Source organism: Cuculus canorus, chromosome 21 (genome assembly GCF_017976375.1).
Source record: "Cuculus canorus isolate bCucCan1 chromosome 21, bCucCan1.pri, whole genome shotgun sequence".
NCBI lineage: Eukaryota > Metazoa > Chordata > Aves > Cuculiformes > Cuculidae > Cuculus > Cuculus canorus.
Window position 1 is genome coordinate 6474891 of NC_071421.1, and position 27433 is coordinate 6502323.

Sequence of the window (27433 nt, forward strand, 5' to 3'; positions counted from 1 at the left end):
ATTATATTTCGTAAATGCTCTGGGTGCCTGTGAGGGGGGGGTTGGGGTGCAGCCGGGGTGCGGTCATGTCTGCGGTGAGGGGGAAGGACACTCTTTATTATAGAGTGCAGAGGTAGGATGAGGGGGAATAGTTTTTAAGCTAAAAGAGGGGAGATCAAGATGAGATCTTGGGGAAAAAATGTTTTGCTGTGAGGCTGGAGAGGCCCTGGAACAGAGAAGTGGTGGCTGCCTCATCCCTGGAGGTGTTCAAGGCCAGGTTGGATGGGGCTTGGAGCCCCTGATCCAGTGGGAGGTGTCCCTGCCCATGGCAGGGGGTTGGAACTGGATGGGCTTTGATATCCCTTCCTACCTGAACTATCCTATGATACTATGACCCCACCGGAGAGCTGGGTCTGATCAGGCGCCCGGGCACCGCAACGGGCAGTGGCAGCACGAGGACATCGGTATGGGAACAGCAAGGGCCTTATCCAGGTGTGTGGATGTGATGGCCTTCAGCATCTCTGCTGGCATCAGTGTTCCTAGGGCACCTATGGGGGTTTGGCCACCTGGAGAACATCACCTTGGCTGTGAGATAACAAGACCTTGGCCCTGGAGGGGCAGTGGGCTGGGGGGGCTGGTGCTCAAGTCTGGGGTGCAGTGGGGTTTCCCAGCACTTTCCAGAGCAGGGGTACTGTTGGGGTGGGTTGTCCACCCACTGTCCCCCAAGAGGGACTCTGCCTGTCCCCACTTGGGGGTCAAACAACCCAAATGTGCCACATCGTGGTGCCAGCACGATGGCCAAACATGGCTGTTCCCAGGTGGGACAGGGCACAGCGATAAGATGGGGTGCTGGGAGCGGCCCCCACCGTGGGACGCTCACCACATGGTGGCAGGAGGGGCGATGCCAAGGTCCCCGGGCGCTATAAGAGGAGCGCGCAGCCCTGTCACTGCATCTTGGGACCACGCAACCATGCTGGGAGCTCTGTGTCTCGCTGTGCTGCTGGGCTACGGTGAGTATGGGTGGTGGGGAAGGGATGGGATGGGAGGATGGGACCTCAGCACCCACCGTGGCCCCAGCACAAGCGTGGAGGTGGTCACTGAGGTCCTTTTGCCGGTTGTCATGCAGCCTACGGATGTGGCCAACCGGCCGTGCCACCGCTGGTAGGCACCACCCGAGTGGTCGGTGGTGAAGACGTCCGGGCCCACAGCTGGCCATGGCAGGTAAGAGAGGCTCAGGGATGAGCAAAGGGGCAGAGAAGGGGACAGGGACATCCCTCGCTCTGATGCTGTACCTCCACCGTTGCAGATCTCGCTCCAGTACGACCGCAACGGGGAATGGCGCCACACGTGTGGTGGGACCCTCATTTCCTCCAACTGGGTGCTGACAGCTGCCCACTGCATTAGGTGGGTGTCATGGGTGCTGGGGGGGTCCACCTTGGAAGGGCAAGGTCTTTGTGGTGGCTGACATTCCCCTTCTCTTCCCCTCGGCAGCTCTGGCATGACATACCGTGTGGTGCTGGGCAAGCAGGACCTGTCGGTGGCAGATGAGCCGGGCTCGCTGGCCGTGGGCGTAGAGAAGATCATCGTGCATGAGAAATGGAATTCCTTCTTTATCATGTAAGGAACAGGACATGTTGAGGCGGACAACAGGCATCACGACTCAGGGTTTCCATCTCCATAGCTTGGAGTCCCCCATCCTCATGCCTTGGTTCTTCCCACAGCAATGATATTGCCCTTATCAAGCTGGAGGAGGAGGTGCAGACCAGCGAGACCATCCAGCCCGCCTGCCTGCCACCCGCTGGCTTGATACTGGAGAACGACTACCCCTGCTACGTCACCGGCTGGGGACGCATCAGGAGTAAGCAAGGGGGTCCCTAGGGAGGAGCTGGGGTGGGGGAACTGGGACTGTTTACCCTGGAGAAGAGGAGGCTGAGGGGAGACCTCTTTGCTCTCTGCAGCTCCTGGAAAGGAGGTTTGTGGTAAGGTGGGTCCTAAGCTCTTCTCCCACGGGACAAGGGATAGGATGAGAGTAAATGGCCTCAAGTTGTGCCGGGGGAGGGTTAGACTGGATATCAGGAAAAATTTCTTTACTGAAAAAGTGGTGAAGCCCTGGCAGAGGCTGCCCAGGGCAGTGGGGGAGTCTCCAACCCTGGAGGGAGTCAAAAAACTTGTAGACATGGCACTTTGGGACATGGTTTAGTAGGCACGGTGATGTTGGACTGATGGTTGGACTCGATGAACCTAAGAGGTCTTTTCCAACCTTAATGATTCCATAAGTCCTCTCTCCCTGGTGAAGAAATGCAACCCTAACAGTTATGGTTTTGTAGGCACGGTGGGGTTGGACTCTATGATCTCGGTGGTCTTTTCCAACCTTAACGATTCCACGGTTCTCTGCGGCTGTCGTTGCAGCGAACGGGCCGCTGGCTGATGTCCTGCAGCAGGCAATGCTGCCCGTGGTGGACTACGAGACCTGCTCCCAGAACAACTGGTGGGGTAGCACCGTACGCACCACCATGGTGTGCGCTGGTGGTGATGGCGTTGTCTCTGGCTGCAACGTGAGTGCCGGCATCGCAGGATGGTGGGAGCAGGGATGTCTGAGGGGTGCAGAGCTGCAGACCCTGTGGGAAGCGTGGGAGGAGAGGGGATGGAGCCATGGCTGTGGCAGCCAGGAGGGAGGTGGGGGTGTATTGGTGAGGTGTTCAAGCGTTAGTATTGAGTGTCCATCTATCCAAACAGGGAGATTCGGGCGGTCCCCTGAACTGCCAGCGTGGAGGAGTCTGGGAGGTGGACGGCATCGTCAGCTTCGGCTCTGGGCTGAGCTGCAACATGATCAGGAAGCCAACTGTCTTCACACGGGTGTCCGCCTACATCGACTGGATCAACGAGGTGGGTGGCCCTTCCTCTGCCCCTTCTTCTGCACCTATGGAGGGGCCAACCACGTTGTGCCCGTCCCCATCCAGCCGTGGGTCTCACCACGAGCCCCTCCATGTCTTGTCGTTGGCAGAAAATGAGCGAGAACTGAGGACGCAACGTGCGGTGCAACAAGTCTTCAGTGTGATAGAAATAAAAGTACTGAGCTGGTTATTCATGTCCTGCTGGTTATTTGGGGCGGGGAAGGCATGGTGGAGCTGGGGATGGACACCCAGAGCTGTCTCTGGAGATGCTGGGGTTCACCTGGTGTGCGTGGCAGGGACCCCCGAGTCGTGGTGTGGGCTTGGTTTGAGTCCCAGGGAAGGCGAAATGCATAACCATCCCACAAGCTCACCTTGGTCATGAGGTGGGAAGAGTAGGAGCCATGCTCGTGGTGCTAAAGGGCTCAAAGCTCGGCCGGTGTTTTGAGGGGAGAGGGGCTGGCCAGGTGGTCCTGGCTGGTCCTTGTGGGGCTCTATGGGAGCTGGTAGTCCTTGGGAGATGTAGGGCTTCCAGAAGGTCTCAGGAGGCTTTAGGGGACTTGGTTGGCCCTGGGATGTTTCAGGGGATCTTACTGGTACTGGGCAACTTGAGGATACCTCTTTCTTTAACTTGAAGGGGGCAGCTTGGTCTTGGGAGCCTGAGGGAGTCCAGCCCAGGAGCTGCTCAGTGCTGTGAGCTCCAGCTCTGAGAACTCCAATGTGACAGGAGACCTTACCATGAGTTTCCTTCCACCATGGCTGGAGAAAGAAGTTAAGGGAGAGGATACCTCCTGTCCCTGGGAAGAGCCAGGGCTGCCACTGGGAGAGGTGGGGTTTGCTGGGGAAAGATAGGACTGTGGCGATGGGAGCAGGTGGGAAGAGGCTGCCCAGGAGGTGTGGACAGGTGCTGAGCCCCCAAGCAGAGCCACCCACCACACCGGAGTCTCAGGACAGTGGGCACACGTCCTCATTGCTGGAGCCCAGCAAGAAACCACAAGGAGGACAAGCAGAGATGGATGGCAGCAGCACCTCAAGCACAGCAGGGGATGTGGTGGATGGTGCCCAGTCTAGGAAGGACACCATCACTGACCAGCAAGAGATGCCACCGCCGCGAGCCACCTGCCTGAGCTGGCGCAGGGATTTGGGTCTCCCCAGGACGAGGCAGCACTTGCCAGACCAGCCCAAGGCTTAGAGGGGTATTGGGGCAGGAATTTGTTGGAGGATCTGGAAATGTACAGCTGGGAGTGATGGCAAGGGGACTGTCAGGTGTTAAAACACCCTGGCAGGTACGAAAAGCGCCTCTGTGGGATGTGTGGCGATGGATGCACTATGTGGTGCTGTGTGGGCAGCAGGACGGGTGCTGGGGCGTCAGGAGCCTCGCATGGTGCCAGCGGTGGTGCAATGAGGTCGGTGCCACCTGGGCTGGGAAGGTAAGGGTGGTGTGTGCCAACTCAAGCAATGCAGAAGGGTGTCACCTTCCCTCTGTGGCATCTGTGGTGGCTGTTGGGGCTGCGGAGCAGGACCGCAACCATGCAGGAGGCACGGCGGGGGGGGTCACAGCCTGTGATAGAATCATTTGCGTTGGAAAAGACCTTTCAGATCATCGAGTCTAACTATAAACCTAACGCTGGTGATGGTTGGGGGGGGCCCTGCACAGAGATGTCTCCATGGAGAGCTGGCTGTGTAGAGTTTCCCACAGACACTTGGCCGTGGTGAGTTGTCCTAGACTTGTGCCAGGTGACACAGAGCACTTTGAGGTGTGCAAATCTCCACGTTGGATGTATGAGTGTCCAGGGAGGACTGGAGGGGTGAGCCAGACGTGCTGGGGCTGCACCGTGGCAGGAGCCGGGGAGCGAGGAGGAGGCAAAGCTTGCCATGTTGCTGCTGTAACTGTCCATGTGCCTGTAAGGTGTTGGAAACTGCTGTAGGAACAGGGATGCCTGTACCAGCTCTGGGCCATGGGGTGGCTGGGGGTCACTGCTGGGCTCCCAGTAAGCACATACTGGTGGGTCCTGGTGCCTACGGGCCACGGGAGATGTGGGTTGTGGCAGCAACAGGGTCATTAGTGGCGATGTGTGCAGGCTGGAAGCTGCTTGGGACGGACAGCATGGCTGACAACGCAGTTCTGAGCGTCTTTTCTTGCGAGCGAGGAAGGGGCCGGGAGCTGGCAGAGGCAGGACAGGCGGTGTCACAAGGGTAGACATCGTTGTCTTTAGGGGATGCCTGTAAGGAAACCTGCAGCCAACAGTAGCCGGAGACCTGTTGTGTGCTTTCTAATGGAGCAGGGAATCTTCAGAATGTTCGTAGAATCACAAAGTTTGCAAAAGACCTCTAAAATCATCCAGTCCAACCCTACCGTGCCAACTGAACCCTGTCCCAAAGTGCCACCTCTACATGTTATTTGAACTCCTTCCGGGATGGAGACTCCCCTGCTGCCCTGGGCAGCCTCTGCCAGGGCTTCACCACTCTTTCAGTAAAGAAATTTTTTCTAATATCTAGTCTAAACCTCCCCTGGTGCAACTTGAGGCCATTTCCTCTCATACTGTCCCTTGGGAGAAGAGCCCACCACCCACCCCACCACAAGCTCCTCTCCAGGAGCTGCAGAGTGCGATGAGGTCTCCCCTCAGCCTCCTCTTGCCCAGGCTAAACAGCCAAAGGCAGCTCCTTGGCCTCCAAGGATGCTTTACCCACATCTATCCAGGGTTTCCAACACAAAACCAACTCATCTGGGCAAATGCTTTAACTCAGCTCTGATATTCAAAGGAATACTCACTGGTTTCCTGCTGTAACTCCTGTCCAGCATCTGATTAAGAACTCAAAAGGACAGGAGCCGCCTTCTCCATACGCTGGCACAGCCGCAGTGGAAACGCTACCAGTAACATCAGCAGGCTAAAAAAATTCCTCAACCAAGGTTTGTCTTGCTTTTCCGCTTTCAGAGGAGCCTTTGGGAGATGCTGAAATGGCATTTGTTAGAAGAACAGATGAGAGAACACAATGCAAATGATTTTTTCCTTTTTCATTCCTTTTTATTGAAAACGAGAAATAGATTACAAAAATCATTCCATTCCACTTAACTATCAGACCTCAATTCCATCAATCGGTTCTCCAGGCAGGAAAGGACACAAACATCATGGATTGTGGAATAAGGAAAAGATATAATAAGAATACTTGGAGGCTGAGTTAGAGGCACGCTCCTTGCAGAAGCTCCGGGCTGGTCCACTGCCCAGCAAAGGGTCTTCCTTACCCCATATCCCTGCTCCGTTGCTAATGTTTCCCATCAGCACAGCACCGGTCTCCATCTCTATTTCCCAGATCACGTTTCTCAAGACAGACACCTCGACAGACACCAGAAGCAGCGATGCTGAGTCACGGCCAGCACAGATTTCATCTGGCCACAGGGAAGCAATTGTCCCACTTGGTGGGGACCTCAGAGACCACATATCACTTGCACTTAAAGAAGAATTTTTTACGGAGAAAGTTGAAACAGCCTGGAATCTGCTTGTACCTCCCCTTGGCAGAGACAGCGTTCGCCACCTGTGAACAGGAGAGCAGTTAAGGAGCTTTTCTAACTCCTCTATTAGGGCGCAACCTCTCATGGGAAGCGTGGTCACAAGGGAGAGCAAGCAGTTCTAAAATGGGACGTTTTCACTGGCAAAAACAAAAGGGAAATTGAGGGAAAACTGCCTTTCAAGAAACCCTGGCCACAACCACCCACAGCTGCCTCCCGTGGGTGCTTCTCCACTTCAGTCACAACTCTCTCTTTCCCTTCAGGTGTTCTACTTTAAGGCAAATTCCTTTCCCACTCATTCTTTTCCAGACAGGCCTGTCATTCCCTAAGTTTACTTCCCCAGCCCTGAATGCCAGCTGGCACAGAGAGGGACTTCTGCTACTCCCCTGAAATCAATAGCTGCTGTGCCACCACACCCCAAAGAATCATAGAATGGTTTAGGTTGGAAGGGGCCTTGAAGATCACCGAGTTCCAACCCCCTGCCATACGCAGGGATACCTCCCACTGGATCCGACTGCTCAAAGCCCCATCCAACCTGGCCTTGAACACCTCCAGGGATGGGGCAGCCAAGACTTGGAATCATGAAGGGTTGTTACATGAGCAAAACAAGGAAAAAGTAGGTTCTCTCTCCCCTGCTGCCTCCACATGAGGCTTCTCCTACTCACAGAGAACTGAACAAGCGTCTAGAATGCCTGTCCCACTTTGACAATCCTCACTAGTCAACAGGGCACGCAAAGGAAACCCTTTATTAGCCACGTCGGTTCCACACTCCCTGCACATTGCACTCCTCACTCATCAGGATATGTGAACGCAAATATTAGGCATCATCTCCCTGAGGGCAAGATGCTCCTCAAGACTTACCAGATGCAAAACCCAGAGACTGAGCACCTCTGGAGATGTCCAGGCACAAAAGACCCAGGGTGCAATCTGCCTGGACGTGTGGCACTTACAACGGTGCCTCGTGTCCCCCTAGCTTGAACTTTTGAGTATGGGACAAGCTATACTTTGGTCTGAGGCAATTTTTTTGCAGCTTCCTTGGCAAAGATTAAAGCCTGTATTTCTAGAACTACTTCTCATTTACAGAAACCTCAAAGAAGTTTTTGGCAGGTTAACACCAGACACTTTCTTAATAATTAGACCTCTCCACAGTACCTCAAATTAGCCGCTCTGTAAATGGAACGCTCAACATCCTCATCCCGTTTTGAAGGGATGCTGACTGATTGCAGCTCTAATTATTGCCCTCATTGCTTTCATGACTACACAAAGCAGGAAAAAAAAGGCTGTTTACCCGCAGTAACATGTTCAGCAGGTCTTCAGAGTGGGCATACTGTTCCAGCACACTGTCCAGTGTTTCCACATACCATGAGCCGGTCGACGCCTCCCTCCAGGAGACAAAACCTTCAGAGAAAGAATGAGAAAATTACTGCTAACGCCAGTCTTCTGTTCTCATCTCACTGCCACTCCCTGGGTGCCATCTCCAATAGAGCCAGCTGCTCCCAGCTGTCCCTAACTTTGGCCACGAAGCTCCAACCTTTTTCTGAGTTCCCCTGTGCCTGATAGAGGATTGATGTGGGCTATCTCACCTGGAAAAGTCGAGTAGGACACCAAGATGTCGCTGGGTGTAGGCAAACTGGCTACGGCATCTGGCTCATCCACATTACCCGCTACAGTCTGAAAAGGAGTTGCATCCGACTCCAAAGAACCTCCAGGAGCTTCATCACTGGGTGAATCGTAATCCACTACAAAGCCTCGATCTCTTTGTTCTGAAAAAAAAAAGCAAGAAGACAACGCCTGAAATTCATCTCACCCATGCATTCAGCAATCGTACATCCTCCATTAAGAGAAGACGAAGAAATTAAAATAAAGGCCCTCCAACAAATCACAGGATCTTAGACAAAAACAAAGCTTTTTGACCCTTTGGATGGGCTGGTTGAGTTAGAGTCACTGGTGACCAGCACAGAAACCCTCGGTCCGCACTTCACCAACCTCAAGGCTGTGGACTTGGGGCAGCTGGTGGTTGCCATGTGCTGCAATTAATTCCCTCCTTTCATCTCACATGACTACAGTGTGGTAAAACCGTTCTGGCACACAAAAACCAGGACCAGCCTCCTACAGGAGGCTCAAACCTGAGCCCTTAGACTCAACCCGTGCTCTCGCAGTAGGAATACATGGCCAAAAGTAAGAGAAAGCAGCAGGAGAAACAAGCGACGAATGAAAAACGAACAGGAAACCAAAGCCTAACCACATCTCTGAAGCCTGCTGATTCACTTTGGGAGCTAAAACAAAGATTCACCTCCACCACAGGCCTGGATGAAGAAGAGTTTGGGTTTTCCTCTCAAACTCGGGCAATGGGACCCATTGAAATAGTTCACAATCTTTTCTATTGGAATGGGTTTTCCATCCGTTCCATAAATGCCTCCGGGAAACTGAATATGGCTCGTCTGCAAGAGGAAAATCCAGGAGCTAGTAATGTGGAAGATGAGGCCAGTTCCGAGGGAGCCCATTTCTGATCAGGAGCTCGCTCTTCTGGCTCTTTGTGGCTGAAAGTTACATGAACAAATCTCCCTTCCTCAGGTTTGTGCAAATGTACGTGGCATACCAGGGTGAGGGGATACCCTGGTATCGCTGGAAACACACTAAAGCCCAGCAATCCAAGTTGTTCAGAGTTGAGGTTGTTCAGCCTGGAGAAGAGAAGGCTCCAGAGAGAACATAGATCAGCTTCCAGTACCGAAAGAGGCTCTGGGAAAGCTGGGGAGGGGATTTTGATCAAGGAGTGCAGGGATGGGATGAGAGGGAACGGTTTTCAGCTGAAAGAGGGGAGACTGAGATGAGATCCTAGGAAGAAATGTTTTCCTGTGAGGATGGAGAGGCTCTGGCCCAGGGTGTAGATTTAGCTACAGGGCACAGGGATGTCTTGGCGTACGGGGGCAGGGAACAAGTTCACCTTCCCATCCCTGGAGGTGTTCAAGGCCAGGTTGGATGGGGCTTTTGAGGCCCCTGATACAGTGGGAAGTGTCCTTGCCCATGGCAGAGGGGTTGGAACCGGATGGGCTTTGAGGTCCCTTCGGCAGCCTGAGGGTTAGCGCTACCTCCCTTTGCTCTCTGCCCATATGAATCCCACATCCCAACTTCCAAAACTGAGGACGCCTGTCCACAGACAACACTGATTCTGACTACACTGGAGAAGCTCCCGTTTTCTTTAACCCCCAGACAAGAGCGTTTGGCAGAACAGCCTCCAGATCAGTCTCCACTTCTCTCCCACCCTGCCCACAACCACAGCGCAGGGAATTATCCCCTTCCCACATGGACAGCTTGCCTAATGAGCAAGGAGAGAGACGTGACGAACCTACCTGACAGCCATGGGAAAGGATGACCACGACACAGCAGTCCAAGGCGCTGTGGTCCTGCTGTGCCAGCTTCTGCAGCTCTGAAACCATTTCCTACATAGGAAACATCATGGTAAGAGCTTTTTCAACTATAACTCGGAGACCCAGATTATTGCCAGGCCTTGCTTTTATCAGTTTTATGACAGCTGCGCTGCTCAGAAGAATCCAGCCGATCTCTCTGCTGCGTTCTCTCCAGCAGAAACAAACAGGCAGCAAAAGCCATCAGCAGAGAGTGAGCATTGCTGTGGTTCTGTCCTTATTTAACATCGTTTGCTTTAATTACACAGATTTCTCTCCTCGCTGTGTTATTTATAACCCAGCAATGTAAACCAAAAACACATTTATCCCCTGAAAGGCACTGCTTCAACCGGGGGCCACTTGGGTGAGCAGAGAACCTCGTTTTACTTTCAGCAGTTGCTCTGGTGATCTGAGCACGCCGTACTGCTTCGAGTAACAGCCGAGCGCTGTACAGACAGGCGAATCACACCCCACTGCACACAGCACAGAGGCTGTCAGAGCTATCACAGAAATACAGCCTTCCCAATCGCCCTACAAATCACAAGCAGGAAGGGTGAAAACATTCGAGGTCGTTCCTCCTTCTGCCATTGCAGCATGACAACAAAATAAGAGAATGGCAGCGGTTGATCATTTCTTTGTGCAGCACAGGCTGGGGCTGTCAGCGCGCTGCCAGCACTGGGGTACACCCCAAAACACACTCCCATCACTTCTAGGGGCTCGCATCTTGCCCCTCATGTTAGGTGGACATAGCTGGTCCTACCTGAGCTTTCAGATTGCGCCGAGTCAGGATGTTGAAACACAAGGCCTTGAAGCGCTTCTCCAGCTTCTCGCAGTCCACGTCAGAGCCGTCTCGAGTGGACAGATCTGAGTCTCTACTGAAGTTGACATTGTTGAGGATCAGGCAGTGGCCACACGGGTTCGCTTTCAGCTCGTAAACCTGGCAGGCACACAGCGCAATTAAACACCTGATTTGGAGCTGACTAATCCAGTGGGATCCAACACCAACAATGAATGGGAGTCCTTAAAGTAACTTTGTTCACAGCTTTTCTGTGATGATGCAGGAGCATCTGCTCTCCACACACACATTATCAGCTGCCAAAGAACACATAACAAGCTGCTAAAGCAGGGACCACCTTTGCGGAAAACCAGCTGCCTCTTTACCTGCAGCGTCTCCAAAGGCAAGTTGAAGTTTCCAGGAGTTTTTTTAGGCATCATTAAACCTCACCATGAGAGCCCCGGTAAGGAGTCAAAGGAATAAGGAGATAAATCTCCCGGAGATTCAGCTTCACGACAGATGACAGCACCGCAGGAATTTTATACGAGCTACCCAGACACCTGCACCTTTACAGCCACGAGCCTTGAGCCTTGCGCATGCATAGCCAAACTACTCCCTATGCATCAAAAACTTGGGAGGCCATCAGAAGGCAACTCCAGATGTATTCACAACACTCACTTCCTTGCGCATCTCCCGATGTGCCCAAGCGTGCTGCTCATATCCTTTATCATTTTGTCGGTGTCTGTCCCTCAACACTATGATTACAAAGTCTAAACACCACCTTGCAGACAACACATGACTTGGTGCCTTCAGAAATTACCAGTTGCCTTGGCGGTAAGTGTTTAAACACAAGCTTTAGCTCTGTTATCTCATTGCGTTAAGGAGGAGCTGGCTAATGATTGACCCGCTGCGAGCCGATCGGCCTCGTTACAGCCCCATCAGCCTTGGAACAATTGCTCAGATAACACAGAGTGAGAACCAGCCATCCCAGGGTGATTTTCTGGTAGCCACACACAAGGCACAGAGCTTTGGCTTAAAAGGAAGCATTTCTGACCTAACCAAATACTAACCAAATCGCGGTTCCTCTTGTCAACAGCTGAACCTACAACACACAACACAGATACAGTATTTAGCTTTCTGCACTCCATGGAATTAACATCAGTCCTGTTGCCTGTAACACATGGTTATGCGTACGAATTCCTCCTTCCCATCCCACCACACGCTGGAAATGAGTGTTTGGCATCCCATCTCTCTGGAAGAGGCTGGGGCATGGCTTACCCCGGGTTGGCGCAGGAGGCATTTGAGGTCTTTTGTTCTCAGCTTGGACTGGGATGGACAAACGCTCAGGAATGCTCACATCTGTAATGACACAGGACAGTCAGGTCTCACCTTTTCCCCCTTCCGATTCCATGCCACAAACAACCACTCTGAGGTGCCCAGAAGGACCTGATCCAACAGCCACCCACTGCAGCAATCCTACTACCAGGCTGCAACACAACATCGCATTCCTTTTCCCATTTTCAGGGCTCGGCAGATGAAGTTTCTCCTTACAATCACACAAGCTGGATCTACACTCAGATTCAGCAGAGCACTAGATGTGGAAAAATCCTTTCTTACCAAGGCAGCGCTGAGGTTGCACACAAAAATAAGGAGAAGGAAGCTCCTAACATCATGATCACATTGCTTGAGCTTCAAAGCTTCTGCGACTGGGAAGCATGATGTTTTCCCAGCAGCTCTGTGCAGTCACCTCTACAAGCCATGCTCCAGGATAATAAAAATCAAGACTCCGTGGACTGTTACCCACAGGGAGAAGGATCCCAACTGCCACCCCCACGCTGCTGTTTGCCCAGAAAACAATGGCACCCTCGATACTTACTTTCCTTATGCTTTTCTCCGCGTAAGTCCAGCTCGACAGGTTGCAGGTCAACCAGCTGCGGTGGCGCCAGTGGGCACTCGCACTCCTTGGTCAGCATGTCTGCAAGGTCACCCTGTCCTGTCTCCCGCAGGATGGAGAGGAATACAGGGAAAGCCTGTTTTCCTCGAGTCTCTAGGTCAATGATCAGCTGCCGGGCTTGCTCTCCTCGGCTGCCAGCACTCTGCACAGGAGAAAAGCCCAGGACAACGCACGTTAACTACAAGCCTTCCATCTGGCACCCAGAGGGCAGAAACATGGAGATCCACACCCAGCACGTCTACAGGAAGTGAATGAGAACACGACCACAGCCACAGAGACCCCTAGGAGCCCCCCAAACCCTAGCCCCAGCCTCCCTCCCCCCTCCGCCAAGAAGTCCTGTTGCCTCAAGCCAGGCAGCTGCATCCTGCACAAGGCCCAGAGGAGAGGGAAGAGCATCCCCAGGGGAGGAAAAGGCACCTCCAGTCTGTCAGCAGTATGTGTGACATGGCAAGGCATCCTGAACCTGTCATCAGGGTCAGAAAGAGGTAACAGGGACCCCTTAGACCCATCACCAGGTTGGGATGGGAACCCAAGGAGAAACCTCTATACCTGGCACTGGCTGAGGACAAGAAGAGACAAGATAGGGCAGGAGTCTTACAGCTCTTACCTGCATAGCCTGGGGAGAGACAAGGGCCACCCCCTGAGGGGTGTCATTGGGGGGAGGGGGCATGAGAGCCATCTCCAGGCCTGTCAAGGGCTGAAGGTGACACAGGGCACTCCCTTGGGCCTGAAGGACACTGAGGCCACCCCCTCCACGCCTGTCACTGGCATGAGGGGAGATGGGGGGGCCTCCCTGGGGCCTGAGAGGACATGGCAACCACCCTCCCATGCCCATCACCAAGCTGAGGGGATACAGGGCCTGTCACTGGAGCTACAGAGGATACAGGGACCTCCTTGAGGCCTGAAAGAACACCAGGGCCACCCCCTCCAGGCCTGTCACCAGGCCGAGGGGATATGGGGGCCATCCCCAAGCCTGTCACTGGGGGCTGAAGGGGACACAGGATCCTCTCTCGGGCCTGATGGGGACACAAGGGCTGCCCCCAAGCCTCAGGGGGATACAGACCCTCCTGTGAGGCTGAGGGGGGCACAGGGACAGACCCTGGCCTGGCAGCAGGGCGAGGGGACACTGGCCCTGCCCTGGGCCTAACGAGAGGAACACAGGGCCCTCCCTTAGGCTTGGTGGGGATCCCTCTGGTCTGGCACCGGGGCGAGGGGACACAAGGTCTGCCCCTGCGCCTAAACCCCGGCCTCACGGGCACTCAGCTCCCCCCCAGCGGCTGAGGAGGGGCACGGAGGGCTCCCCCGGGGCCGCCACCGGGGAGAGGGGACACGGTGCCTCCCCGTGCCGGGCGCACCTGCAGCTCCTCCAGCATGGCGCGGGTGAAGAGCCCGCGCTCCTCCATCGCGTCCCAGAGCGGCGCCAGGCGCAGCGACGACACCAGCCGGGCCCGCCCGCGCCTCAGCGCCCGCCGCTGCGCCTCCTCCATAGCGGCCCCGCTCCGCCTCCTCGACGGGCGCACCGCCGCTCTGCCCGTCCGTCTCTATGGTCCCACCTCTTCTAGGGCATCGCCTCCTCTATAGCCGCACGTCCTCCATGACGCCGCTCCGCCCGTCCTCTCGATGGCCGCGCTGCCGCTCTGCCTGCTAGTCTCTATGCCTCCACCTCCTCCCTGGCGCCGCTCCGCCCTCCTCCTCTGTGGCCTAGCTGCCGCTCTGCCCACCAGCTCTATTCCACCTCCTCCATGGCCGGAAGCGCGCTATCTCCATGGTGACGGCGCGCCGGAAGCGGCGGCCCGGCCGTGTCCGTCTGTCATGGCGCCGCGGCGGGCGGGCCTGGCTTGGGCCGCCCTCCTCGTCCTGCTGCTGGCAGCGCAGGTGGCGGCGGCGCCGGGGGATTTCGACCCGTACCGCGTCCTGGGGGTCGGGCGCAGCTCCAGCCAGGCAGACATCAAGAAGGCGTACAAGCGGCTGGCCCGGGAGTGGTGGGTGCGGTGGTGTCGGGCGGGCGCCGGGGTCGCGGGGGATGTCGCGGTTGACGGGGTCGGGCCGGGGCTCGAGCAGCGGGGGAGGCCGCGGGGGTGGCATAGTCCTGCTGGAGAAGCGGTTGCTGTTGGCGTGGGTGGGTGCAGCCTCTGCTGGGTAAAAGCGGCGGGGCCGGAGCCAGATCGATTCAGAGCGGGGCACAGCGGTGTCCCCAAGGCTCCGTTTTAGGGCCAGTTCTGTTTAATCCCTTTATCCATGATCCGGACAAGGGGATCGAGGGCTCCCTCAGCCCATTTGCAGACAACACCAAGCTGGGCGGGAGTGTTGGTGTGCCAGAGGGCAGGAAGGCTCTGCAGAGGGACCTGGACAGGCTGGATCCATGAGCTGAGCCCAACGGGATGGGCTTCAACAAGGCTCAGGGCCGGGTCCTGCTCTTGGGCCACAACAACCCCAGGCAGCTCCAGGCTTGGGGAAGAGCAGCTGGAAAGCTGCCGGGTGGAAAAGGCCCTGGGGGTGCTGGGTGACAGCGGCTGAACATGAGCCAGCAGTGGCCCAGGTGGGCAAGAAGGCCATCAGCATCCTGGCTTGGATCAGCCATGGGGTGGCAGCAGGAGCAGGGAAGGGATCGTCCCCCTGTGCTCAGCACAGGTGAGGCCACACCTCAGATCCTGGGTTCAGTTTGGGGCTCTCACTCCAAGAAAGACCTTGAGGTGCTGGAGCGCATCTGGAGAAGGGAACGGAGCTATGGAAGGGTCTGGAGCCCAGGGGTTCTGGGAGCAGCTGAGGGACCTGGGATTGTTTCGCCTGGAGGAGGCTGAGGGGAGACCTCATTGCTCTCTGCAGCTTCTAGAAAGGAGTTTGAAGGGAGGTGGGTGCTGGACTCTTCTCCCAGGTAACAAGTGATAGACTGAAAGGAAGTGGCCTCAAGTTGTGCCAGGAGAGGTTTAGATAGGATATTAACAAATATTCCTTCATAGAAAGAGTGGTGAAGCCCTGGCAGAGGCTGCCCAGGGCAGTGGAGGAGTCACCATCTTTGAAGGTGTTTAAAAGCTGAGTAAATGACGTACTCAGGTTTATTGCTGGACAGGTGCAATTGCACTTGGTGATCTTAAAGGTCTTTTCTAACCAAATGATTCTATGATTACCCACCCTGCTGGCTGTCAGGCGAGCACTGCATCCTCCTCCTGGCCCAGGAGCCATACTGGAACCCAGCAGGTGCCTTCCCACTAGCAGTCCATGGGGGATAACCCTCCCAAAGTCTGGCTATGGGGGAAAAACATTCTCCTAGACTCAGCTGGGAATCTATAACGTGCTGGGTTCTAAGTTTCAAACATTGAAATCGGAGGGCAGCTCAAGCCGTTGTGCCAAAGGGAAAGACGTTGGATCCACAAATGTCATGCCCCTCACTTCAGTGGTGCGCGCTGAGGAGCAGGCTCGAGGTGTTTCATTTTATCATAGAATGGTTTGGGTTGGAAGGGACCTCAAAGACCACTCAGTTCCACCCCCTGCCATGGGCAGGGACATCTCCCACTGGATCAGGTTGCTCCAAGCCCCATCCAACCTGGCCTTGAACACCTCCAGGGATGGGGCAGCCACCAGTTCTCTGGGACACTCCTTGGAAAACAGCCTCATCCAAAGCTTTTAGAGCCTGCAGAGTTTTGTCCAAGACATCCCCTCGGGCTGCAGCAGGAGATGTTTTACAGGGAGATCCTTGTAGATACATAGGGTGGCAGCTGAGGGCCTCACAGCTGGAGCTATAGGGAAGATACGCTCTCCCTCATGCTGGGCTGAGGCCGTTGGGGACAGATTGGATGGGTGACAGACCTGCAGGTGCACAGTGCGCATCCCGGTGCTGCGTTTTGGGATGAGGTTTGAGTAGGGAGAGCATGCACTCGGTGTAAAATCTGATCCTAGGGGATGCACTGCACTAACTCCGTGTCCTGCTTGCTCCAAGGGGAGGCATCTGGCTTGCTATGCTCCCAGGAACCACTGACCCCTTTCCCTCTGGTTCTGCCTCACAGGCACCCTGACAAAAACAAGGACCCGGGAGCAGAAGACAAATTCATCCAGATTAGCAAGGCCTATGAGGTAATGTGCTCTTCTTGCTAAACTTGTGCTGCCGTTAAAAATTAAGTGGCTTTATTTTACCAGATGGGGCTTTGTGCTTTATCTGCCTGCGTCTACACGGGAAAGGTCCTTGACCCTGTGGAAGCAGACAAGGAAAAAGAGTTTTGTCTTCTTTCTCGATGTCACCAGCAAATATTTTGCTGCGATTCCACCCTGTTCTCACCAAAAAGCCTCAGATGAGGGAGGAGCGGGAGCCGGGTGGCCGTCTTGTCTGTGTCATGCATGCAAAGAAGCATTTTGGGGATGATGTAAGCAACATTAATCACTTCAGGGCTTTTCACTTTAAATTATTCTGTGCATAAGTAGTTATTTGCACGTCATTCCTGTGTGGCTTTCCAAGTTGGCTGCCCCAGTTTGCGGCGGCTGACCCTGATACTTCCCCAGCAAGTGAGCTGCGCTGGCAGGAATAAATCAGCATCTCCCAGCTGAAGAATGCAGATTCCCTGCAGGGCTTCTGGCTGCTTGCTCAAACCTCTTGTGCTTTCTGATACATAGAGAAAATCCTCAGTGTTCAAAACCTACTCTGGAAAAGAGTATTAGCACTCCAACAGTGTGCCATTAAGGCTGAAGGAGCAATCGGTGTCAGAAATGGGTGCAGCAATCCTGGTTTACAGCCTCTTTTTCTTTGGGCTTCAGCTTTTTCTGTCTTTTTCCACCACAGCGAGCCCAAGGTGGAGCGTTGGTTCCCTTTTCCAGAACATTTATCCCCCAGACACGTTCCTCACAGCCCCGTTCCCTCATGGCCCGCCCATTACACAGCTACTTATTTAAGGGATTATTGTCAGAGCAGTTCCCTCTCATGCTTTCAGGCAACCCTTCTTCTGTCCTCTGCTTCCCAGATTCTCTCCAATGAGGAAAAGCGGGCAAACTTCGATCGCTACGGAGATGCCGGGGAAAGCCAGGGCTACTCTCAGCACCAGCATCGCCAGTTCCACCACTTCCATGAAGGCTTCTATTTTGATGAGTCCTTTTTCCATTTCCCCTTTAATTCGGAGAGGCGCGACACCTCTGACGAGAAGTATTTGCTCCATTTTTCCCACTACATCAACGAAATCGTGCCAGATAGTTTCAGGAAACCTTACCTCATTAAAATAACCTCGGACTGGTGTTTCAGCTGCATCCACATCGAGCCTGTGTGGAGGGAGGTCGCTCAGGAATTGGAGGCACTGGGTAAGGACATTTAATCTGTAATGTTCATAGAATCATGGAATGGTTTGGATTGGAAGGGACCTCAAAGTCCATCCAGTTCCAACCTCCTGCCATGGGCAGGGACACCTCCCACTGGATCAGGGGCTCCAAGCCCCATCCAACCTGGCCTTGAACACCTCCAGGGATGGGGAAGCCACCAGTGCTTTGGGCAGTCTGTCCCAGGGCCTCCCCACCCTCACAGGGAAACATTTTTTCCTAAGATCTCATCTCAATCTCCCATCTTTCAATTGAAAATCATTCCCTCTCATCCTATCGTTGCACTTCCTGATCAAGAACGCCTCTCCAGCTTTCCGGGAGCCCCTTTCAGTACTGGAAGCTGCTCTAAGGTTTCCTTGGAGCCTCAGGGATTTATCCTAATGCTTTCCTGTGAGTTGCAAACAACATAATCAATGAGCGTGTGTGTTAGAGTTGAGGAAAAACTCCCATATATCATGAGGGTAAGACACCTTGTCTCCTGCCTCTATGGCTGATGGCTCAGTCCAGCACCATTGATGGAAAACGACGCTGAGACCCACGGCCGATCACATCACCAGCAAAAGGCTGGGTTGCTCCTCATCCTGCACATGGATGGCTTGGGAAGCAAAGATCCCTGCAGGATGACCTTGACTTTAAGGCTGCTCCCGCACAGTGCGATTTTAAATATCACTAACCACATCTGGATGTCAGGGAGGTGTTTTGTACTTGCCCCTCCAGCCTCAGCTTCCTTGTTTTCCCTGCAGGTGTTGTCTGCACGCACTCCCAGACAAACACAAACTCAACAGAGAGCAGGAGGCAAAGGCAGCGCTGTTCCCACTTACTAACATTTGTCTCCTTGAGGTTTTAATGTAGCACATGAAATACCAACAGGCAGAACAAAAGAGGACAGTGCGTTCTCTCTCTCCCTAGATAAATCTGAGTTTGAAATACAGTTTTCCGGAGACTGGAAGAGCATGAGAATACAGAGTTAGGAGGGACTATCGCATGAATAACTCCCGAGCAGGATGTTGGGCAAGGAAACAGCTCTTCAATCTTGATTTTCTGCTACGTGTTTTGGGTGAACAGTGATCTTTCATGTGAATGCGGTCTCCTTTGTCAGGAGTGGGAATCGGAGTCGTTCACGCTGGGTATGAACGACGCCTTGCCCATCACCTCGGTGCCCACAGCACACCCTCCCTGCTCGGGCTCATCAACGGGAAAATCACCTTCTTCCACAATGCTGTCATTCGGGAGAACCTGCGGCACTTCGTGGAGAACCTTCTGCCAGGGAATCTCGTGGAAAAGGTACGCTCCAGTAAGAGTGTCGTGTGCTGCTGCTTGTGTCTGTCTGGATAGTCCTCTCTCCTTAGCGGTTTCGGTGGCTAATCTGCTTAATTCAGCCCCCAAGCTGATCTGTGTCATGAACTCAAGAAGATCTGTCTGAGACCAGGGAAGCGAGGCAGTTTGAGAGCTGTAATTATAGCTACAAACCCTGGAGCTGTCGGAAGCGATCGTGCGATGCAGCTCTGTAATGCTTCTCCTTGCGAAAGGGCTAATCACGCTGCCTGCCGCTCTCCTGGCTGTACCACTCCACAGCGGCCAGAGCCATACAAAAGCCACCCCATCGGTTCAGAATCTGGGATTGTGCCCCACCTGCCTGATGGATTTCAGTTCCCTTCTCCTTTCTTGGGGTTTCATCCAGCAAATAAGTTCACTAACTTGTAGGCATTGTTTGCTCCAACTCACCCACACAAAGACCCATGGGTTGTTTCATCCAGTTTTGATTCAGACCTTTGAGACTGGAGCTAGCAGTGCGAGCCTGTTGAAAGTAATAGGTGAAACCTCCTATTAGATAAAATATTCCTGCATTTTGGTCTTGCTGGGTTATTTCTGGCATAGTCTTTAAGTACCCACCTCCCCATTCAGGGCAATGCAGCCAGGTGAGCCTCTGTAGCACTCTCCTCTGTTTATCCTCGGCTCGGAGCTTTGTTCACCTCACCTCCTTTTCCCTTGGAGTCTTCAGTGAGGGCTGCCCTTCCCAACAGACCTTTGACTTGCTGCCTTCCAGCTATTTAAGTTCTCGCCCCAAAAGCAGGGGCTGCTGACCATTTCCATGGCTTAAGCAGCCATTTCATCTCCTGCAGCCAGGAGTTCCTCAAGAATCATAGGGTCATGGAGTGGCTTGGATTGGAATGGACCTTAAAGCCCATCCAGTTCCACCTACCCTGAAGGGACACCTCCCACTGGATCAGGGGCTCCAAGCCCCATCCAACCTGACCTTGAACCCCTCCAGGGATGGGGCAGCCACCACTGCTCTGGGCAACCTGGGCCAGGGCCTCCCCACCCTCACAAGGAAACGTTTCTTCCTAAGAGCTCATCACAATTTCCCCTCATTCAGCTTAAAACCATTCCCCTCGTTCTGTCCCTGCACTCCCTGATCCAGAGCCCCTCCCCAGCTTTCTTGGAGACCCTTTCAGAACTGGAAGCCACTCTAAGGTCTGCCAGGAGCATTCTCTTCTCTAGGCTGAACAACCCCAACTCTCTCAGCCTGCTCTCATATGGGAGGTGTTCCAGCCCTCAGATCATCTTCATGGCCTCCTCTTAACTTGCTCTAACAGCTCCATCTCCTTCCTGCATCTGTGTCCTTCCTGAAGAGCAGAGCTAGCAGTCTGCCGCTCTCCTTGTGGGCTCCTAAACATGCTGAGATCTCCCTTATAAACGAGCTGGTTCAAAATAGAGCAGGTTTGAGCACACAGGTGCCTGTTAACCATTGGCTTCCCATTGTATATAAAGTCCTGATGAAAGTTATGAATGAAAATGGCAATCAGCAGTGACTTGAAACAATGCCAACAAAGGGCACAATAACTAAGAGGGTTGGTGGGGGTCAAGACTGATGCTTTCAACCCATTTCCTGCATCAAAACACACAGCTTGGGCATAGCTGTAAAGCCAAACCCACAGTCTGCTATCTGTAACACCTGGACAGTTCTTGCACACTGGGTTCTCATTCAGACACCTAATCGTACAGCATTGCACGTGTCTGACGGCTCAGAGTTTTACACTAATGCTCTGATTCTATTTCAAGATTACAGATAAAAACTACATCCGCTTTCTCTCCAACTGGAAGAAAGAAAACAAGCCCCACGTCCTTCTATTTGATCATATGCCAGTTGTGCCATTATTGTACAAGGTAATGTGCTTTCTGTCACTGTATTGCTAATAAATCCAGCTGTTCTGAAAGGAAATGTGATCTTGCCGTGAACAGAGGTAGACCAATGCCTCTAAATCCTCTAGGAGAGCAAGTGTGGGTTGAAAATGGCTTAGCTGGCTGGTTGTTTCTTTAGGAGTTTGTGTCTCTGTCCCACCATGGCCATACCCTCAGTGATATGAAGGTGTGGGTGGGTTCCAGAGGCAGCAGAGGCAGGTACCAACCTTTACTGGTAACAGGAGGGTTTTGTGGCACATCCAATTTGCGTTACTGGAGAGCCCGTTCCCTAAGAATCCCCTGCATGAAATGTTGGGTTGTAAAACAAAGCTGTGGATCCATTGACTAAGAAAATGCAAACTGCAGATCAGCAAGGGAGAGGAAAGGCTTTTACCTCTTACAGTGCATGCCCAATGACATTTAAACAGCGGGAGGTATCCTCGAAGCCAGGTCACCACAGGATGTTATTTGCTCTCTTAATATAAATGCATGCTGGTGCTCTCTTCCTGCACAGCTGACTGCCTTTGCCTACCGCGATTACTTGTCCTTCGGTTACGTGTACGTCGGGCTCCGAGGCACGGAAGAGCTGTCCAGTCAGTACAACATCAATGTCTACACTCCCACCATGATGATCTTCAAGGAGCACATCAACAAGCCAGCTGATGTCGTGCAGGTATTGCTCAGTCCTCTCCATGAGAGATGGATGCTGAGGTTTTCTGACTGAGCCTGTTGGTTCCTGTCGTGTTTCAAGAGTAAAGAGCGTTCATTCCCAGCAGAAATTCGGGCTTCAGCAGAGGCAGGGAGTGATCATTAGGAGGAAGGAAGCTTGGTGGGCTTCCACTCTGGTGTCTGACCTTCTGAGGGGGGTGGCTGCAGGCAGCTTCTCAGTCTCACAGCCTCAAAACATCTCAGGTTATTTCAGCAAGGACTGTGATGGCTGGTAGCCTTCCCCAGGCTTCAGACAAGGATGTTGCAACAGTTCTACTCTCCTCATCCTGCTCGGTTCAGTCCTGACCACTTTCTTTGTCCTTGCCAGGCACGAGAAATGAAGAAGCAGCTCATTGACGACTTCCTTTCCCAGAATAAGTTCCTCATGGTGGCCAGGCTTACCAGCCAGAGGCTGTTCCAGGAGCTGTGTCCTGTGAAGAAGTCTCACCGTCAGCGAAAGTAAGACTCTGCAAGTTATGTGTCCTCTGGCTGCGTTCCCCAGGGCTCCGGGGCTGCTCCAAGAGGGCCCTTTTGTTTGATTCTGAGGGAGAAGGGAAATGAGCAGATTGGATTATGCTGGGTATCGGCATTGTTTGACAGGTTTCTGGCTTATCAGGATCATTCTGTCTGGTGGAAAGGGGATGGTTGTTTCCTCTCACATCCAGAATGGCTCCTAATCCTGCATCTCGTTGTGTTGCCTAGGCACTGTGTGGTCTTACTTACCGGAGAAGGCGATAAATTTGCCGAGGCTTATGAGGCATTTTTGACTTTTGCTGTGGCTAACACAAAAGACACCTTGAAGTTTGTGCACATCTACAATGATCGGCAGCCAGAGTTTGCAGACACCTTGCTGATGGATGAGGAGAAGTATCGGGGCAAATCAGCTGTGAGCGTTTACTCTTATTTTTCCATTTTCTTTTCATTTCTCATTCTAATTCACATCATTTTATGTAGAATGCGATACCTTGATATGTTCCCTGGGGCACTGTGCTGGGGCCAGTTCTGTTTAATCCATGATCCAGACAGGGAATTGAGGGCTCCCTCAGTCTGTTTGCAGACAACACCAAGCTGGGCGGGAGTGTTGGTGTGCCAGAGGGCAGGAAGGCTCTGCAGAGGGACCTGGACAGGCTGGATCCATGAGCTGAGCCCAACGGGATGGGCTTCAACAAGGCCCAGGGCCGGGTCCTGCTCTTGGGCCACAACAACCCCAGGCAGCTCCAGGCTTGGGGAAGAGCATCTGGAAAGCTGCCGGGTGGAAGAGGCCCTGGGGGTGCTGGGTGACAGCGGCTGAACATGAGCCAGCAGTGGCCCAGGTGGGCAAGAAGGCCACCAGCATCCTGGCTTGGATCAGCCATGGGGTGGCAGCAGGAGCAGGGAAGGGATCGTCCCCCTGTGCTCAGCGTGGGTGAGGTCACACCTTAAATCCTGGGTTTGGTTTTGGGCCCCTCACTCCAAGAAGGACCTTGAGGGGCTGGAGCACATTCAGAGAAAGGGAAGAGAGCTGGGGAAGGGTCTGGAGTCCAGGGGTTCTGGGGGCAGCTGAGGGACCTGGGATTGTTTAGCCTGGAGAAGAGGAGGCTGAGGGGAGACTTCTTCGCGCTCTGCATCTCCCAGAAAGGAGGTTGTGGTGAGGTGGGTATTAGTCCCTTGTCCCAAATAACAAAGGATGAGAGGAAATGGCCTCAAGTTGCTCCACGAGAGGTTTAGATTGGATATTAGGAAGAATTTCTTTAGTGAAGGAGCGGTGAAGCACTGGCAGAGGCTGCCCACTGCAGTAGTGGTGTCTCCGTCCCTGGTGGGATTTAAAAGACAGGTAGATGTGGTGCTTAGGGACATGGTTTAGTGGTGGAGTTGGCAGTTTGAGTTTAAGAGTTGGACTCGATCTTTTGGGCCCTTTCCCACCTAATGATTCTGTGATTCTGTGGTTGATGTGACAATTCTGGGCAGTGATTTGAAGCAGAACATCTGTCTAGGAAAGTGTGCCTTCCTCTTTGACATCCACAATGTTACTGGCTTCTCCAGGTGGTCATTTTGGAGAGACGCAATAACGCAGGGAAGATCGCCTATAAAACCTTGGAGGATGCCTGGCAAGGCAGCAAAGAAGACAACTTCATCCTCCTGGACCTTCTGGACCAGCTGAGGACAGACCCCGGCCTTCTCTCTTCAGAGACTGTCCTGGCGGACCTGAATGATGAGCTCGCTCCGGTAAGTGCCTTTCCAGCTGTGCAGCCTCTGCTGTGCCTTTTTGGGGCCATTCACAGGCCCGTTCTGTTTTAAAATACCGAGGCAAGACTCCTCAATATATTCTTGTTCACAGAAGGAAGCTTGTGGCTTGCTCTAAAGCCGATTCGGCCTAGGATCCTGTTTAAGGGGTGGGAGTCCTGCCAGAGCTCTGGATAGCGGGTTTATTGTTTGATTTTTTTTCTTTTTAAACAGATGTTCCTTATCCGATGGCTCTACTCCACGCTTGACTACATCTCGGATTGGTGGGACAGTTTGTTTCACAGTAACTGGTACGGATTGGGTGTTACCAGGTCTCAGTAGAGAGCAGGATTGCTGTTGTCTTGTTCAGATGCGTAGCAGAACCAGGTTATATTAACAGGAACTGAGAACATATCAACACACAGAGGTGTCTGTCTGCTCTTGACGTTTAGGTGAGGAGTGGTGACACCACAGTGACGTTAGCTTCTGCCTGAAGCCCTGGGTGCTCCATCCTTGAGCCTGAGCATGGACTGGATGATCTCAGAGGCCTTTTCCAACCTTAATGATTCCATGATTTTATTATGCTCCTGAAAACACACGTCTATTGTTGTTTTTCACCACTTCCCTCTCACCTTAGTTTAAAATCCACTTTTGTCCTCCTTTTGGGTGAGAGCAGGACAGTGCTCAAAAAATCTTGATCATCTTTAGGACCCGAGGAAACAAGCTGAGTTTTGGGGGAAACTATGTGGTATTAGTTGAGGTAGATGGGAACTGAAATTCGAGCAGAAACTGCAATTCAAGCAGAAACTTTGCAATTTGAGCAGAAACTGCGCAATTCAAGCAGCTGTGATTGTTGTTTGCAAATCCTCCCCACAGGCGAGAAATGATGCCACTGCTGTCCTTGCTCTTCTCTGCTCTCTTCATTCTCTTTGGCACCGTTATCGTTCAGGCTTTCAGGTGAGTGCACTCCAAAACATCCTAGGGAATCTAACGGTCCAGCCAGTAGCACCTCAATCCAGTCTGGCACCTTAAACACACACAGGATAATCTCCCTTTGCAGTGATTCGAGTGATGCAAGGGAGTCTCCTCCCTCTGAGAAGGAAGAAACCACCGCAAAGACAGAGAAGAACGACGCGAGCTTCAGCAAAGAGAGTAACAGGTTCCCTCTCTAATTTCTCCAGAAGTGTTTTCTGCACAGAGCATGCACACAGAGAGTGTTAGGTGGGCAGCAGAGAAATGCCGGAGCCGTGCAGATGTAGCGCGGTCATTGCGGGCACGGCCAGGTGGGTAGGAGTGGTGGGCAGACAGGACACAGGGCAGACAGGACACGGGCGCACAAACTCAGTTATTAAGTGATTCCCACTGCATTTGATCCTCAGGGGAAAGAGAAGGGTCTGACTGACTGTTTGAGGAAGATCCAAGTCTGGCTGTTGTTCCAAATAAAGCAGCTTTAGGTACAGGGCACAGGGACATCTCAGTGTAACAGGGCAGGGAATGAGTTCACCTTCCCCTCCTTGGAATTATTCAAGGCCAGGTTGGATGGGGCCTTAGGCAGCCTGATCCACTGGGAGGTGTCCCTGCCCATGGCAGAGGGATTGGAACTGGATGATCTCTAAGGTCCTTTCCAACCCCAACAATTTTATGATTCAGTTTCTCCATCATTTACTCCGAGTTCTTCACTCCCCTGTCACTCAGTCACTGTTTTGTCACAGCAGGATTCCCAAGAAGGGCTTTGTCGAGGTGACCGAGCTAACGGACATCAACTACAACAGCAACTTGGTACGCCTGAGGCCGGGTCACATCAACGTGGTCTTGATCCTCTCCAACTCAACCAAAACCGCCCTGCTCCAGAAGTTTGCCCTGGAAGTCTACACATTCACAGGGTAGGCTAGGGCCTGCTCCCAGGTTTCTGTTAACGTATTGCTGCTCCGATGACAAGTTAAGAGGAGCGGTGTTGGCTCAATTGCCGGAAGGGAACAGCTCTGCACTCCTGAGTGGCAATCAGCCACCGAGAACCACATGTACTTGGTAAAGGTGGGCAGAGAGGGCTGGCACTGCTGCCGCTTTGGCTGCTTCTGCATTCCAATGAACAAAGAGCACCACAGTGCCACATGCCAGGTAATTGTCACCTGTGCTGAACTGGGTTAAACAGGGAGCTGTGGCGACACAGCCCTTGTTTACAAACACCTGTCCAGTGGGAATTCAGCCTTGCTCAGAAGACATGCTAATCCTGCTTCTCCTCTGCTCTTCCTCCAGGACCAGCTGTCTTCATTTCTCCTTCCTCAGCTTGGACAAGCACCGAGAATGGCTGGAATACCTGTTAGAGTTCGCACAGGATGCGGCCCCCATTCCGAATCAGTATGACAAGCATTTCCTTGAGCGTGACTACACAGGCTATGTCCTGGCTCTAAATGGCCACAAGAAATATTTCTGCCTCTTCAAGCCTCACAGATCAGGCGACGAGGGGGGAACACTGGGATCATGCGAGGATTACGATTCCTCACTACACACAGAAGCCCGAGGTAAATCCTCCTGCAGCCCAGGATCCAGATCCATTAAAAATAAATTACACAAATTGTCCTTTTGGATGGAGCGCCTCCTGGAGGGTTCCTTACAGAGGTTCTATATCCCCTCGTGGCCCGCACTAGACTGAGGGATTTTAAAGAGATTCTAATGGACAAACTTTTTATGAAGATGACAAGGGACAGCTCTTTCCAGGAATAAGCAAACAAGCGTGATGAATGGACCTTAGGTTTTAGGTGAACTCTCCTAGGGCCATCGACTTGAGCCCCAAAGCGCAGCCAAGCGCGCCGCAATTCCCTCCACCGACTCCTTTGTGCGTTTGGATGTCGTACTACCGAAGAGCCAAGAAGTCTGTTTTCCCCTTCTTGTCCTGCCGCATCTGCTTCCCGAGTCGCCCTCGTTCCATCTCTTGTTTTACCTCAGTTGAATTAAAACCCAGGACTTCTCTGCCACGGTGACTCGGTCCAGACTGCACGTGGCCAATGACGCAGGTTGGGTCGTGGTTCTCTCTCCGCTTCCCCACATGCTTTAGCCCATGGTGCACGGTGTAACACTGGCAAGACCCTTCCGAAAGGCCTCCTCCCACCAGGCAGTCGTATGTTACCGGCTTTTCCCATGGTAAGTGAGCTAGAGTATGGTCAGGAACGTCTCCCTCGTAGCAAACCTGTAGCTGGGACTCGCCTGTGGTGCGGGCTCGTAGGTGATCTGCATGTTCCATGCTCCTCCTGCCATAGTTCCACATGCAGCTTCACCGGCTAAACCAGAACCAGGGAGAGAAGGGGTTCTGCACGGCCGTACATACTGTAAAGGTGTTGAGCCATTTAAATGTCACATTGATTTTTCAGATGCCTTTCTGCTTCTGTCGATTCTAGACGATGTATCCTAGAGCCATAACTTTAACCATGTCCTCAGATTGTAGGCGTAAGCTGCTATGAGCCAGTAGATGTGTAAAAGAAACTCTACCTAGCTGCTAGGGAGCCAGTCCGGGCTCCTCTCAAACACCCTTACATC

General features: G+C 53.1%; 3 protein-coding genes across 8 annotated transcripts; 2 read left to right on the forward strand and 1 right to left on the reverse strand.

The window, feature by feature from the left end:
* The first annotated feature begins 865 nt into the window (after window positions 1-865).
* On the forward strand, window positions 866-3060 carry LOC104060572 (chymotrypsin-C). Its single transcript, XM_009562379.2, has 8 exons — window positions 866-989; window positions 1106-1200; window positions 1286-1383; window positions 1471-1596; window positions 1701-1837; window positions 2389-2534; window positions 2716-2865; window positions 2984-3060. Exons 1-8 carry the CDS (start codon window positions 881-883, stop codon window positions 2999-3001), a joined length of 879 nt encoding a protein of 292 aa, XP_009560674.2. The 5' UTR covers window positions 866-880; the 3' UTR covers window positions 3002-3060.
* A 2827-nt stretch (window positions 3061-5887) lies between these two features.
* On the reverse strand, window positions 5888-14173 carry CASP9 (caspase 9). Of its 2 annotated transcripts, none has more exons than XM_054085550.1 (10): window positions 13867-14053; window positions 12434-12653; window positions 11836-11916; window positions 11628-11659; window positions 10543-10719; window positions 9729-9818; window positions 8672-8819; window positions 7962-8141; window positions 7667-7776; window positions 5888-6404 (listed from the first exon to the last, which is right to left on the reverse strand). In XM_054085550.1, exons 1-10 carry the CDS (start codon window positions 13996-13998, stop codon window positions 6312-6314), a joined length of 1263 nt encoding a protein of 420 aa, XP_053941525.1. In that variant the 5' UTR covers window positions 13999-14053; the 3' UTR covers window positions 5888-6311. The 2 variants fall into 2 exon arrangements, with proteins under 2 accessions (XP_053941525.1, XP_053941526.1); XM_054085551.1 differs by lacking the exon at window positions 13867-14053 and adding an exon at window positions 14065-14173 and having other exon boundaries at window positions 5942-6404.
* DNAJC16 (DnaJ heat shock protein family (Hsp40) member C16) lies at window positions 14132-27294 on the forward strand. Of its 5 annotated transcripts, none has more exons than XM_054085544.1 (14): window positions 14132-14493; window positions 16516-16582; window positions 17461-17791; window positions 18906-19090; window positions 20870-20974; window positions 21504-21662; window positions 22026-22156; window positions 22400-22583; window positions 23720-23902; window positions 24134-24210; window positions 24776-24856; window positions 24942-25058; window positions 25612-25782; window positions 26156-27294. In XM_054085544.1, the coding sequence occupies exons 1-14, from the start codon at window positions 14132-14134 to the stop codon at window positions 26550-26552; spliced, it is 2550 nt and encodes an 849-aa protein (XP_053941519.1). In that variant the 3' UTR covers window positions 26553-27294. The 5 variants fall into 5 exon arrangements, with proteins under 5 accessions (XP_053941519.1, XP_053941520.1, XP_053941521.1 ...); XM_054085545.1 differs by having other exon boundaries at window positions 25615-25782; XM_054085546.1 differs by having other exon boundaries at window positions 14261-14493; window positions 24960-25058.
* Window positions 27295-27433: the final 139 nt, after the last annotated feature.

What these genes read in the sequence shown, in the direction of transcription:
- LOC104060572 (XM_009562379.2), top strand. Translation starts at nt 881, where the DNA reads ATGCCAAGGTCCCCGGGCGCTATAAGAGGAGCGCGCAGCCCTGTCACT. An exon ending in CCCACAGCTGGCCATGGCAG is followed by an intron (nt 1,201 to 1,285) that starts GTAAGAGAGGCT and finishes CCACCGTTGCAG; the next exon opens with ATCTCGCTCCAGTACGACCG. An exon ending in TGGAATTCCTTCTTTATCAT is followed by an intron (nt 1,597 to 1,700) that starts GTAAGGAACAGG and finishes TTCTTCCCACAG; the next exon opens with CAATGATATTGCCCTTATCA.
- CASP9 (XM_054085550.1), bottom strand. Translation starts at nt 13,998, where the DNA reads ATGGAGGAGGCGCAGCGGCGGGCGCTGAGGCGCGGGCGGGCCCGGCTG. An exon ending in CCATGCTGGAGGAGCTGCAG is followed by an intron (nt 12,654 to 13,866) that starts GTGCGCCCGGCA and finishes TCTCCTGTGCAG; the next exon opens with AGTGCTGGCAGCCGAGGAGA. An exon ending in GTCCTACTCGACTTTTCCAG is followed by an intron (nt 7,777 to 7,961) that starts GTGAGATAGCCC and finishes CTTTCTCTGAAG; the next exon opens with GTTTTGTCTCCTGGAGGGAG.
- DNAJC16 (XM_054085544.1), top strand. Translation starts at nt 14,132, where the DNA reads ATGGCCGCGCTGCCGCTCTGCCTGCTAGTCTCTATGCCTCCACCTCCT. An exon ending in AAGCGGCTGGCCCGGGAGTG is followed by an intron (nt 14,494 to 16,515) that starts GTGGGTGCGGTG and finishes TCTGCCTCACAG; the next exon opens with GCACCCTGACAAAAACAAGG. An exon ending in TTCAGCAAAGAGAGTAACAG is followed by an intron (nt 25,059 to 25,611) that starts GTTCCCTCTCTA and finishes GTTTTGTCACAG; the next exon opens with CAGGATTCCCAAGAAGGGCT.